At 38.6% G+C, this 13,055-nt stretch overlaps 1 protein-coding gene and 1 pseudogene across 5 annotated transcripts in view; one reads left to right on the top strand and one right to left on the bottom strand.

Annotated features, from left to right (window-relative positions):
- Positions 1–13,055, bottom strand: part of GDPD4 (glycerophosphodiester phosphodiesterase domain containing 4) — a 144,827-nt gene that overhangs the window by 119,162 nt on the left and 12,610 nt on the right. For all 5 annotated transcript variants that reach the window (XR_003517535.1, XR_003517537.1, XR_003517538.1 and 2 more), the window contains exon 4: positions 117–210. Coding sequence is in view for 1 of the 5 variants with exons in the window: in XM_027580376.2 (XP_027436177.2) it covers positions 117–210 (94 nt within the window). In the remaining 4 variants the exon portion in view is untranslated. The remainder of the gene's footprint in view (positions 1–116; positions 211–13,055) is intronic.
- On the top strand, positions 4,096–10,481 carry LOC113914366 (annotated as a pseudogene).

Below are 13,055 nucleotides of genomic sequence, written 5' to 3'. Positions count from 1 at the left end.
AAGTTCTCAGCACCTATTGGATACTATCCCAGACAGAAGCACTTCACGAGGCTACTCAGAAAGGAGTAAGAGAAATGCAAAACATTACTCACCAACTGCAATGAAATATTACTCACCACCAGCAATGTACAGTAGGCAGCCAGGATCCCAAATAAACTCAGCAAAACAATGGACCAAAAGAACCAGTATCCTGTACCTAGAGAAATGACCCTGCAAAAATGTGTTTCAATCCTTAAAACATAGCAGAAATTAGTAGTCTGCGTCAAGGGTGAGGAACAAGACTGGACTAAATGAAGCATAAGAAAATGGAAGGAGATAAGAGAAGCAATCTGAGAACAAATCTGTGAAGAGCTTTGGAGATATTTAGTTGAGAAGTTTTAACTTTATCCTAGAGGCAACTGGGTACTTTATTGGGGGTCTGTATTAATGGTAGGATTTTTTAAAGTTATTTAGAATATATACTCAAAAATTATGACCTCTTTTAAAAAATAATATAATAATACAGAAATTCTGGAAAGTCAAAAGAGAAAAAGTCATCCCTAAGTTCACCACCTTAATAAAATTAGTATTTTCCATTTTGGCAGGTTCTTTGTCCTTTTGCACGTATATTTTCTAATATAATTGTAATTAGCTACCATATTAAATGCGCTATGCTAGAACTAAGAGATTTGGGTCTTTTAAAAACAGTTCAGGGGTGCCTGGGTGGCTCAGTCCTTAAGTGTCTGCCTTCGGCTCAGGTCATAATCCCAGGGTCCTGGGACCGAACCCCGCATCGGGCTCCCGGCTCAGCGGGAAGCCTGCTTCTCCCTCTCCTACTCCCCTTGCTTGTGTTCCCTCTCTTGCTATGTCTCTGTCAAATAAATAAATAAAATCTTTAAAAAAATAAAATAAAAACATTTCAAATGTGTTCTGTTCTGAAAGTGGTTATGAGAGAAACCTGCTAATGATTCGCTAAGAGAAACAATGTTATACTTGGTCTAGATATTATATGTCAAATAATTTACACTCATTTCCAGATAACAGAAATTAACTTCTCTCAATGTAAAACCTGGAGAAATCATATTTTAATAATATAAAATATAGAATAATGAACATATAACCACATTCAAAATAACAAAGGAAATTCTCTTTGGTCAGGGGCTGTAAGACACACCCAGAAGAAACAAACAGACAAGCAGTCACCATATCGAGAACTATCACAAATCAAGACACTGGGAACAGTATTCTGTAGATGAGCTTACGACCAGAAATCAGAAATCATCAAATGTCAACAAATGAATCCAATAAAGCTGACAAATAGAAAAATAGAGCAATAGAGCAATCAGAAAAGAATCACAAAACAAATATATTTCAGAATTTTAGAGAAATAAAGGGAGGACTAATATCCATGTAACAAGAATATGTTTTTTCCTTTCTTTTAAGATTTTATTTTAAGTAATCTCTACACCCAACATGGGAATTGAATTTACAACCCCGAGATCAAGAGTCGCATGTTCTACTGACTAAGCCAGCCAGGGGCTCCAAGAATATGATGTTTTAATACAAGAACAGGGACAATCAAAACAATCAAAGTTCTTGAAAGAAAATGAGAGATGGACTTAATATCAGTCTAGATACAGCCAAAGGATTAATAGAACAGCTTAACCAAGAAATATTTGCTTTGCTTTCAAGTGAGAATGGAAAGCTAAAGTTTGCCATTTAATGGTGCCTCTATCTTTTCTAATCATTTCTCTAGCCACATTAGATTTTTCCCCACTTCCTTTCAACCTTCTTTTGTATATTCAATCACATGTAAATATTATTATTAGTTTAGTTCAGCTCAAAACTCTCTCACCAAACTCAAGTGAAGTTCTCATCCACCTGCTATGAACTTCAGGCAAAGGAAGAGCTGTGATTTTTTTTTCCTCTCTCCCTTTTCTACTTCTTCCTGTCCCATTCATCTGTACGTACTCTTGGTGGTGGTTTGGGGCAGGGGGTAGATAACAAAAGGGAGTGAGAAGAATGAAAAGGAGTTAGCTTAAGTGACTGACTACACATCTGTGGGAATTAAAAAAGCAAGTCTTTCTTGGCCATCACTCCTTTAATCTGGGAATATACAGTTGCTGATGAATATGCAGTAGGCTCACTCTACATGGATTGTCCAATTTAGGCTTCTTATGACTTAGTATTTTCAAGCAGCTTTCTCTCTACTCCAGGTCATTTGTTTTATATACCCCAGCACCATAATCACATCCCCCTTTTCTCTATCATTCAATAGAGAAAGCCTGTTAGGAAGCCTAGTCAGTGCAACTTTGTCTAAATCCACATTCACTGCACTAATGCTTAAAGAAATCTTCCAGGACCCCATCCCTGCTTTCCCATAGCTGCACAATGCAGCCTTCTTGCATCTCCTCGAATACATATCTTATATACCTCAATTATATTAGTACCACCAATTGTCAACTGACAGTAATTCTGAGGAAACAAAAAAAGGCACATCATGGTGAGCCACTGAGGACTTTCATATAACATAAGGAATAGGGAGACAAGTTTAACCCCCCAATACACGCGGGGTTGGGGGGGCAGAGAAGAAGGAAAGTGACAGCTACCCCATCAAAAATTCTGCTCTACCTCTCTCTAGCTAAAGGTGACAACAACTAAAAAAGCTGGATATGTTCCTTAAAATCTAAATGAAGGCATCAGGGAGCCAATAAACAGTGAAGAACTATGGAACCAAGATCCAAATAAGAGAGGAAATCAACAGACATAACTTGGCATTTGAATGATTTTTCTCTAGAAGTGACTGGGATAAAAAGGAGGGCTTCCCGTATCTTGCAGGGTTAGGAGGACAAAAAAAGTGAGAAGGGTAATCTGATAAACACTATATATACACTTTGATTTGGGACCTTCCAAGGCTACATCCTAGGAATAAACACAATCCAGAAATACACTGCTTTTGGGGAACTGAATTCTAGCTTTGAACCATTTAAGTACATCAAACTGAACTAAGGTGAATAGGATTTGCTAATAAACCTAGTTACTTGTGAGAGTAACTGAGAGTAAATAATGTAATTCAAGGCCTCAAATTACCTATACGAACTTTTTATAAACAATGTCTGGCACTCAAGCAAAACAATCGGGCACGCCAAGAGAGGAGACCACATTAGTGAATGCCTAAAGAAAGGACAACAGGGGCACCTGGGTGGCTCAGTCAGTTAAGTGTCCAACTCTTGATCTCAGCTCAGGTGTTAGTCTCAGGGTTGTGAGTTCAAGCCCTGTGTTGGGCTCTATGCTGGGCATGGAACCTACTTAAAAGGGGAAGGAAGAAGGGAGGGAGGGAGGACAACATAAAAAGATCTTCAGCAAATATAGGTAAGAAAAATATCAGACACACACTTCTAAATAAATATCCTTAAAATGTTTAGACTAGAATTTCAGTAGAGAACTATTTAAAAGGAGACCAATTAAAAAAATAAAAGAATATGTTATGGGGCGCCTGGGTGGCTCAGTGGTTAAGCATCTGCCTTCGGCTGAGGTCATGATCCCAGGGTCCTGGGATCGAGCCCCGCATCAGGCTCCCTGCTCAGCCAGGAGACTGCTTCTCCCTCTCCCACTCCCCCTGCTTATGTTTCCTTTCTCACTGTGTCTTTCTCTGTCAAAGTCAAACAAATAAAATCTTTAAAATAAATAAATAAATAAATAAAAGAATATGTTAAACAAAAGTTAGGTCAGAAAAATATATCAAGAATGAAACAGAGACACATGAAAAAATACACAAAAAATACAGAAGATTAAGGCACCTGGGGGTAAAGAAGTTCTAATACACATAAAATTAAAGTTCCAAAAGTAGAGATGATAAAAAATGGGGTAAAAACAGTATTTGAAAAGACAGTGGCTGAGAACTTTTCCAAAATGATTAAAATATTTTATTGCTCTGGGATCAGTCAGGAAATAATTTATTGTAGGGATTAGACCTTATGCTATTATAGAAGCTATTAGAGAAGGCTATATAAGGCTGTTACATCCGTTCTGATATTTGGCCTAAAGTTGCTAGAAGTCAGGCCAGCAGTTGGGAAGGAAAACTGGACATGACACATGAGAGAACTAAAACCCATAATGAGCAACTGGAACCCACAGAGACAAACTGAAACACATGAGGACGGACTGGAACCCGTGAGGAGACACAGAGACAATGGAACATGTGTCTGTCTATCACAATGTCAAGCATTTAGCTAAGCTAGTCCACGGTATTGCTGCCTCAACATCCATTTTGTTTGGCCAAGTGGCCTGCAGGGACCTTAAACTGACACAGGCTCCCTTAGGGAAGTACATGCCCTATAGAGCATCCCACAAAGTCACAAGCAAATGTAAGTTCCTCATAGGTCTCTCCCAACAGCCCTTGGGATCAAGTTTCCTCTGCTTCCTAGTGCCTGTATGCCTTATATGCCCCTTAGATAAGACTCTCATGGCGCTTACCAAATTCCTGCTCTTTTAGTTTGATCAATTTGGCCCTAGCCCAGGAATCCCAAAACACTCCACTCAAGGACCCTAAAAAAGGCGTGTGCCCCAGGTCCTGCCTCTCTTTCTGCCTTGACTTTCTGTGTGCCCCTTTGAAGTGTGCCATGTACTTCCTCCAGTACTTATAAGTAATAAACTTCTCTTTTGATTTCTCTGGTGGTCTGCTGCTGAACCACCACCCACCACTATTGTTGCCTTGACTCATCATCCAGCATTCTGTGCTCCACATAATAAATGTTAAGTTTAACAACTGCCTCCAACTGTGATGATAAGAGTGACATGTAGAAAAGTTGGCGCCTTTCATTACTGTGGCCTAGAACATGAAGAAACTAAAAAAGATCTGGCAAGGTCAGGGAGTATGTGGGCTGAGGTGCCACTCCATGCCAACTAATGAACTATCAGATACTGACATTGCATGAAGGCTGCCATAATGCCTGGGCACATCGCTGACCTTCAGAGTATAAAACAGTGGCTGCTGATTCACTTCCCACATCCAAATTTTATGCAAATTTCTCTTGTGACTAATCCTAACTCAATCTTATATTGGGAATGGAATTCTCAGAAATGTAGTTTTAGTTTAGCTGGCCCAGAAAGTACACTATCCCAGTCCACTCAAGGTCAACTTGGTATCCATGCACACCTCTACTAACTACCCTTATTTTCTGTCTAACATGATGCAATTATCTCTCATACAACTAAAAATACATCAGTCTTCTCTCCAAAAGAGGTTAGAGTTCTCACCAATGGGTGATGGTTATACCTCTAATTTAAGTACCGATATATATGGTTAACTACTATTAACATATCCTATTTTGAATGGTAGAAGAATGGAAGAAGAGAAAAAATATATATATATGAGGGGAAGAAACAAGGGAGGGAGAGAGGGATGGACAAGCGGAATTCTGGCATCCATGACCTTTGTCCTCTGGTGTCACACCAGTAATAATGGTATTTTAGATGGTAAAAGGAACTTTGCAAATGTAATTAAGGTTACTAATCAGCTGACTTTAAAGTAGGGAGATTAACCTGGATTATCTGGGTCAATCCAGTATAATCACATGAACTCTTAAAATCAGAAGAGGAAGTCAGAGAGATGAAAAAGAACTCAGAGAAATTTGCAGTGTGAGAAGGACTTGACACCCAGTTGCTAGCTCTGAAGACAGAGAAGGCCACAAGCTAAAGAATGCACTGGCTTCTAGCAGGTGAGAACAACTTTCATCTGACAACCACCAAAGGAAGGGCTCTTCATTCCTACAACCAGAAATACATGGATTCTGCCAACAATTGAATAAACCGAGAAGTGCATTCTCACCCAGAGACTACAGATAAAAGATCAGGCCAGCTGGCACCCTGATTTCAGCATTATGAGATCCTAAGCATAGTACCCAGCTGAGTATGCCTGACTTCTGACCTATAGAACTGAGATAATAAATGCGTATTGTTTTAGGCCACTCAATTTGTAGTAATTTGCTATAGCAGCAATGGAAAACTGCCCATGAAACTTACTTATGGCATTAGAACCTGTGGGAATGCACTCATACATACAACTTCTAATTGATGATGAGAGTATTAAGTGAGAATTCTGCTTGCTTCTGAGTATGTTTATTCCAACTATACATTCCAGAACTAGAGAAATAACCACAAAGTGTGTTTGGGGACCCACTAGACCCATTGTAGAGATGGACTTGAGCCAAAGTGCCATCCATTACCTATCATCTGAAAGCCTTATTCTGACTAGTGAGTCACCGTGGTGTTTTCAACATCTCCAGAAATTCCTATCACTTCAGTGTCATTGTACATTAATTCCCCCCAAAGTACAACCCCATGCACAACCACCTTGGTAAACGACCAGAGATTCTTTGGGGGTGGGGGAAACTAGGAGGAAGACTGACAGTATATACTTTTGGTTGTGTAGCAAGGTCCTTCTGCAAGGCCTTCCCTTCATTCATGGGCCAATTTATTTGGTAAATGAGTAAAACAGAGAGCAGGCAAATAGCAAAAAAGATTAACAAAATTAATCTCACCACTCCTATTTAACATAGTATTGGAAGTCCTAGCCAGAGCAATCAGGCAAGAAAAAATAAATAAATAAAAGGCATCAGAATTGGAAAAGAAGAAGTATGATTGCCTCCATTTGCAGATTACATGATTTTATACAGAAAATCCTAAAGACACCACCAAAAAACAGTTAAATCTAATCAGCAAATTCAGTTAAGTTGCAGGAGACAAAATCAACACACAAAACTCAATAGCATTACTGTACACTAATAATGAATTATCTGAAAAAGAAGTAAAGAAAAAAATTCCACTTACATTAGCATCAATAGCAATAAAATACCTAGGAATAAATTTAACCAAGGAGGTGAAAGATCTATAACCAAAAAATATAAGACACTGAGGAAAGAAATTGAAGACACAAATATGTGGAAAGATATCCCACATTCATGAAGAATATTAAAGAATATTATTAAAATTTCCATATTACACAAGCCATCTGTAGATTCAGTTCAATCCCTATCCAAATTCCAAAAGCATTTTTCACAGAAATAGAACAAATAATCTTAAAATTTTCATGGAACTACAAAAGACCTTGAATAGCCAAAGCAATATGGAAAAAGAACAAAGCTGGAGGCATCACACTCCCTGATTTCAGATTGTTTACAAATCCATAGTAATCAAATCAGTATGGTACTAGCATTAAAAACAGACACATAGGGTGCCTGGGTGGCTCAGTCGGTCAAGTGTCTGCCTTCGGCTCAAGTCACGATCCCAGAGTCCTGGGATTGAGCCCCACCTCCAGCTCCCTGCTTAGCAGGAAGTCTGTTTCTCCCTCTCCCTCTGCTCTTCACCCCCGCACCCCTGCTCGTGTGTGCTCTCTTGCGCTCTGCTCTCTCTCTCAAATAAATAAATAAATCTTTAAAAAATAAATAAATAAAAATAAAATAAAAACAGATCTAAAAATAGATCAATGAAACAGAATAAAGAGCCCATGTGCATATATGGTCAATTAATTTATGGCAAAGAAAACAAAAACCAAGAATATACAATGGAGAAAGGGCAGTCTCCTCAATAAACTGGATAGCCACATGCAAAAGAATGAAACTGTACCACTATGTTATACCATATACAAAAGTCAACTCAAAATGGATTATGAAAGATTTGAATGTAAAACATGAAATCATAAACTCCTGGAAGAAAATATAAGCAGTAAGTTCCTTGACATCCCTCTTGTTGACAATTTTTTTGGATGTGACACCAAAAGCAAAGGCGACAAAACAAATAAGTAGGACTACCTTAAACTAAAAGCTTCTGCCCAGCAAAGGAAGGAAACCATCAACAAAATGAAAAGGAAACCTACCAAAAGGGAGAAAATATTTGCAAAACATATATCTGAGTAAGTGGTTAATAACAATATACATAAAGAACTCATACAATTCAATAGCAAATAAATAATCCAATTAGAAATGGGCAGAGGATCTAAACAGACATGCTTCCAAAAAAGACATACAGACCAACAGGTACATGATAAGGTACACAGAAGTTATAGCATAGGGAATACAGTCAATGGTACTGCAATAGCATTGTATGGTGACGGATGGTAGCTATACTTGTGATGCGCACAGCATACAGAGCTGTTGAATCACATGAAACTAATGTGTGTCACCTACACATCAATAAAACAAACAAACAAAAAAACCCTCAATGGATAGACAAGAAAAAGGAATATGAGGCAAGGTGAGGGAAAATGTGTTAATATGAGCATAGGGGCTATTAATACAAGTATTGTATACAGACATGGAAGGGGATTGGTCCAGTTCACATCCCATTATGCTCCAATCCTGGTTCCATTCTTGTGAAGAACAATAAGCTCACCCAGAGATGAACAGTCTTGTATATGATGAACATGTTAAATGCTTGAGTTGTTTAAGATAGAGAAGAGAATATTTAGGGGAATGATGGCTGTCTTCAGTTGTCCTGCTCTGGGTGAGGTGCCAGATGGCCAAACCAAGACCAGTAAAAGTCAGAGGGAAAGCAGACTTCAGCTTATTATAATAAAGAGCTCTTAAACATTTAGAGCTCTCTAAGTATGGAAAGGCTGAAATATAACACAGTATGTGCCCACCACTTGAAGTTTTAATCAGAGATTAGAATCAAGGCCACCTGGAAAGAATATTTTAAAATATGTGTACAGTGTGGAGAATTGGAACAGTTGGCTCCAAGATCTCTCTGACTTTGTGATTCTATGTCTTTGGATGGGATTTTGCTGAGACTGCTATATACTAACCCCCCCAACACATGCACCCCTCCTTATACAGTTAAGTATGCTCCCCCTTAATTTCTGTGAACACTACTGAGACATTAGAAGTCTACTACAATATAATACTTTTTATTATTTTATAGTTTATGAACAATATTTACATGAGATTCTCCCATTTGTTCCTCAAAACAGTCTCATGAAATAGGTAGAGCCAGAGTTTGTTCTCTCTTTCTCTCTCACACACACACACATGCACATGATGGCTGTCTTCAGTTGTTCCTGCACTGGGTGAGGTGCTAGATGGCCAAACCAAGACCAGTAAAAGTCATGTCTGTGTATTCATGTCTGTGTGTGTGTACACATGAATATACACAGACCCATGCCAAAATAGACACAAAAGTGAATTTCAACCTTTACTGTGATCATAACTGTTGCTTATCAAATGTAATAATTTGCTATTTTAAAAGTCAATCCAATGAAATCTGAATAAGCTCCACGTATTCTGCCAATGTCAATTTTCTGGTTTTAACATTATGCAATAGTTTTACAAGATGCTACTATCGCATGAAGCTGGGTAAAGTGTGCATGGGACCTCCCTGTACATTTCTTTTCCACTTCCTGTGAATCTATAATCATTTCCTAATAATTTTTTTTAATACAGAAAGCCCAGGAAAATCAAACTAAAATATGATACCCCACTGGTACTCATGGGAGAGAGGACAAGTAGGAAGGAGGAAGGCAGAAGACAGGAAGATAAAATAAAAGCACAAGAACTTTAAAAATAAGTCATAGTGAAAAATAAATTAATAAAATAAAATAAAAATAAATCTAAATCATAGTGAAAACAGACCTAAAAGATTTTAAAAATAAACAAGTGGGACTACATCAAAATAAAAAGCTTCTGCAAAGCAAAGGAAACCATCAACAAAATGAAAAGGCAAACCACCAAAATAAAGAAAATATTTGCAAATCATGTATCTGATTAATACTTAAAATACAGGAGCAGGTCCGAGGGGTCCCATGCGGCAGACGCTGGCCGGAACTATCCTGGCTAGATAACAATGGGAAAAGTGCAATTAAAAAACTGAGGAACAGTTTGCCACTTAGAAGAGAACTAGATCGTTTAAAAGATGATCTGTCTCAGCAGCTGCAGCTCTCAGACATCAGGTGGCAGAGGAGCTGGGGCATCGCCCATCGCTGTAACCAGCTTCATCGTTTAGGCCGCTTAGCACAGCACAACTTGGAAACACTTAAAAATGCAAAAGGATGTACAATAATATTTACAGACTGATCCGGAATGAGTGCAGTGGGCCATGTGATGCTAGGAACAATGGATGTCCATCATCACTGGACAAAACTTTTTGAAAGGTTACCAAGTTATTTTGACCTTCAGAGGAGGCTGATGCTTTTAGAAGACCAAATAAGCTACCTCCTCGGAGGTATACAAGTGGTTTATATCGAGGAATTGCAACCAGTATTGATGCTTGAAGAATATTACTCTCTTCTTGATGTATTCTATAATAGACTGGTGAAAAACAGAATACCCTTTCACCCTCGAAGTCTGCGTGGTTTACAGATGATCCTTAACAGTAACAGATATACTCCAAGCTTGCATGAACTCGGGCACTTTAACATCCCAAGCCTCTGTGACCCAGCAAACCTCTAGTGGTTTATCCTTACCAAAGCCCAGCAGGCAAGAGACAACATGAAAAGAAAAGAAGAGTAGGTGCCATGAGCCCTTTGTAATGTCCTGTCAGTCAGTCTGTCAAAATTCAGGTTTTTGGAATTCATAAAGATAGGACATAAAAACTGCATGAAACTTAGGAAGTGGACTGATTTGTGCATATTCCACGTTTATTTATCCCCCACCTCCTTGGTCTGCCAGGAATTGCATGTGGTGTTTCAGAGTATAACAGCCTCAATGACATTACCACCATGTGCCTCCATTTGAGAAGCAAGGCTTGTTAGTATAAAAGTCAACTTAGGAGCAGAACAAAAGATAAGAATGTCGGAAAGAAATTCTCCAGATGGGAAAAATTCAGTTACTGCTTGAATAACAGGAATCTTGATGGTCTAAAACATTGAGAACTACTGATTTTAAGTAAATGAGAAGAAGTTTTAAAGTAAAAAATTGATGTCATTCAAAAAAAAATACTCAAAATACATAAAGAACTCCTACAATTCAACAGCAAATAAAGAATCCAGTTAAAAAATGGGCAGAGGATTTGCAACGACATGGATGGAACTGGAGGGTGTTATGCTGAGTGAAATAAGTCAATCAGAGAAAGACATGTATCATATGACCTCACTGATATGAGGAATTCTTAATCTCAGGAAACAAACTGAGGGTTGCTGGAGTGGTGGGGGGTGGGAGGGATGGGGTGGCTGGGTGATAGACATTGGGGAGGGTATGTGCTATGGTGAGCGCTGTGAACTGTGCAAGACTGTTGAATCACAGACCTGTACCTCTGAAACAAATAATACATTATATGTTAAGAAAAAAAAAAAGAAGATAGCAGGAGGGGAAGAATGAAGGGGGGGGGAATCGGAGGGGGAGACGAACCATGAAAGACTATGGACTCTGAAAAACAAACTGAGGGTTCTAGAGGGGAGGGGGGTGGGGGGATGGATTAGCCTGGTGATGGGTATTAAAGAGGGCACGTTCTGCATGGAGCACTGGGTGTTATGCACAAACAATGAATCATGGAACACTACATCAAAAACTAATGATGTAATGTATGGTGATTAACATAACAATAAAAAAATTTAAAAAGGAAAAAGGAAGAAAAAAAATGGGCAGAGGATCTGAGCAGACATTTTTCCAGAGAAGACATTCAGGCCAACAGGTACATGAAAAGGTACTCAGTATCACTAATCATCAGGCAAATGCAAATCAAAACCACAATGAGATATCACCTGACACCTATTAGAATGGCTATCATCAAAAGCCAAGAAATAACAAATGTTGATGAGGATGTGGAGAAAAGGGAACCTCTGTGCACTGTTGGTGGGAATGCAAACTGGGGCAGCCACTCTGGAAAACAGTACGGAGGTTCCTCAAAAAATTAAAAATGGAACAACCATGTGACCTACCAATTCTACTTTGGGGTATTTATCCAAAGAAAATAAAAACACCAACTCAAGAAGATATATGCACCCCCATCTTCAGTGCAGCATTACTCATAATAGCCAAAATACAGAAACGATCTAAATGTACATCGATGGATCAATAAAGAAAACTATGGTATATATACACAATGGAATATTATTCAGCCATAAAAAGGAATGAAATCTTGCTATGTGCAACAACATGGATGGACCCTCAGAGTATTATGCTAAATGAAATAAGTCAGAGAAAGACAGATACCACATAATCTCACATATATGTGGAATCCTAAAGAACAAGAGAAAACAAAACAAAAATCAAGCTCACAGATACAAAGAAGAGACTGGTGGTTGCCAGAGGCAAGGGGTGGTAGGTAGGCAAAACGGGTGAAGGGAGTCAAAAGGTACAAACTTCCAGTTAAAAAATAAACACATCATGGGGATATAATGTACAGCATGGCAACTATAATTAATAATATTGTATTGTATATTTGAAAGTTGCTAAGAGAGTAAATCTTAAAAGTTCTCATCATAAGAAAAAAAATTGCAACTATGTATGGTGATGGACTTTTTTTTTAACATTTTATTTATTTATTTGACAGAGAGAGAGAGAGAGAGAGAGAGAGAGAACAGCAGGGGGAGCAACAGAAGGAGAGGGAGAAGCAGGCTCTCCGCTGAGCAGGGAGGCCAATGCGGGGCTCAATCCCAGAACCCTGGGATCATGACCTGAGCCGAAGGCAGACGCTTAACGACTGAGGCACCCAAGCATCCCTGGTGATGGATGTTAACTAGACTTACGTGATGATTATTTTGCAATATATACAAATATGAAACAATTACGTTGTACAACTAAACTAATATAATGTTGCATGTCAATTAAACCTCAATTTAAAAACAAAGTGCCCCAACACTTTGTTTTTAAATTGAGGTTTAAGAGACATGCAACATTATACATATATGTATACACACACGCGCGCGCGTGCGCGCACACACACAAAGGAATATTATCTAGCCATAAAAAGAAGAAATCCTGCCATATGTGACAACATGGACGGGCTGTGAGGGCATTATACTGAGTGAATAAGCCAGAGGGAGAAAGACAAATACCGTCTGTTCTCACTTAGAGGAAATCTTAAAAAAAAACAAAACTAAAACTGAACTCATAGGTACAGAAAACAGATTGGTGGTTTCCAGG

This window comes from Zalophus californianus, chromosome 11, assembly GCF_009762305.2.
Source record: "Zalophus californianus isolate mZalCal1 chromosome 11, mZalCal1.pri.v2, whole genome shotgun sequence".
In the NCBI taxonomy this organism is placed as follows: Eukaryota; Metazoa; Chordata; class Mammalia; order Carnivora; family Otariidae; genus Zalophus; species Zalophus californianus.
Note: the sequence above shows the minus strand (reverse complement) of the source record. Positions and strands in the feature narration are given on the sequence as shown.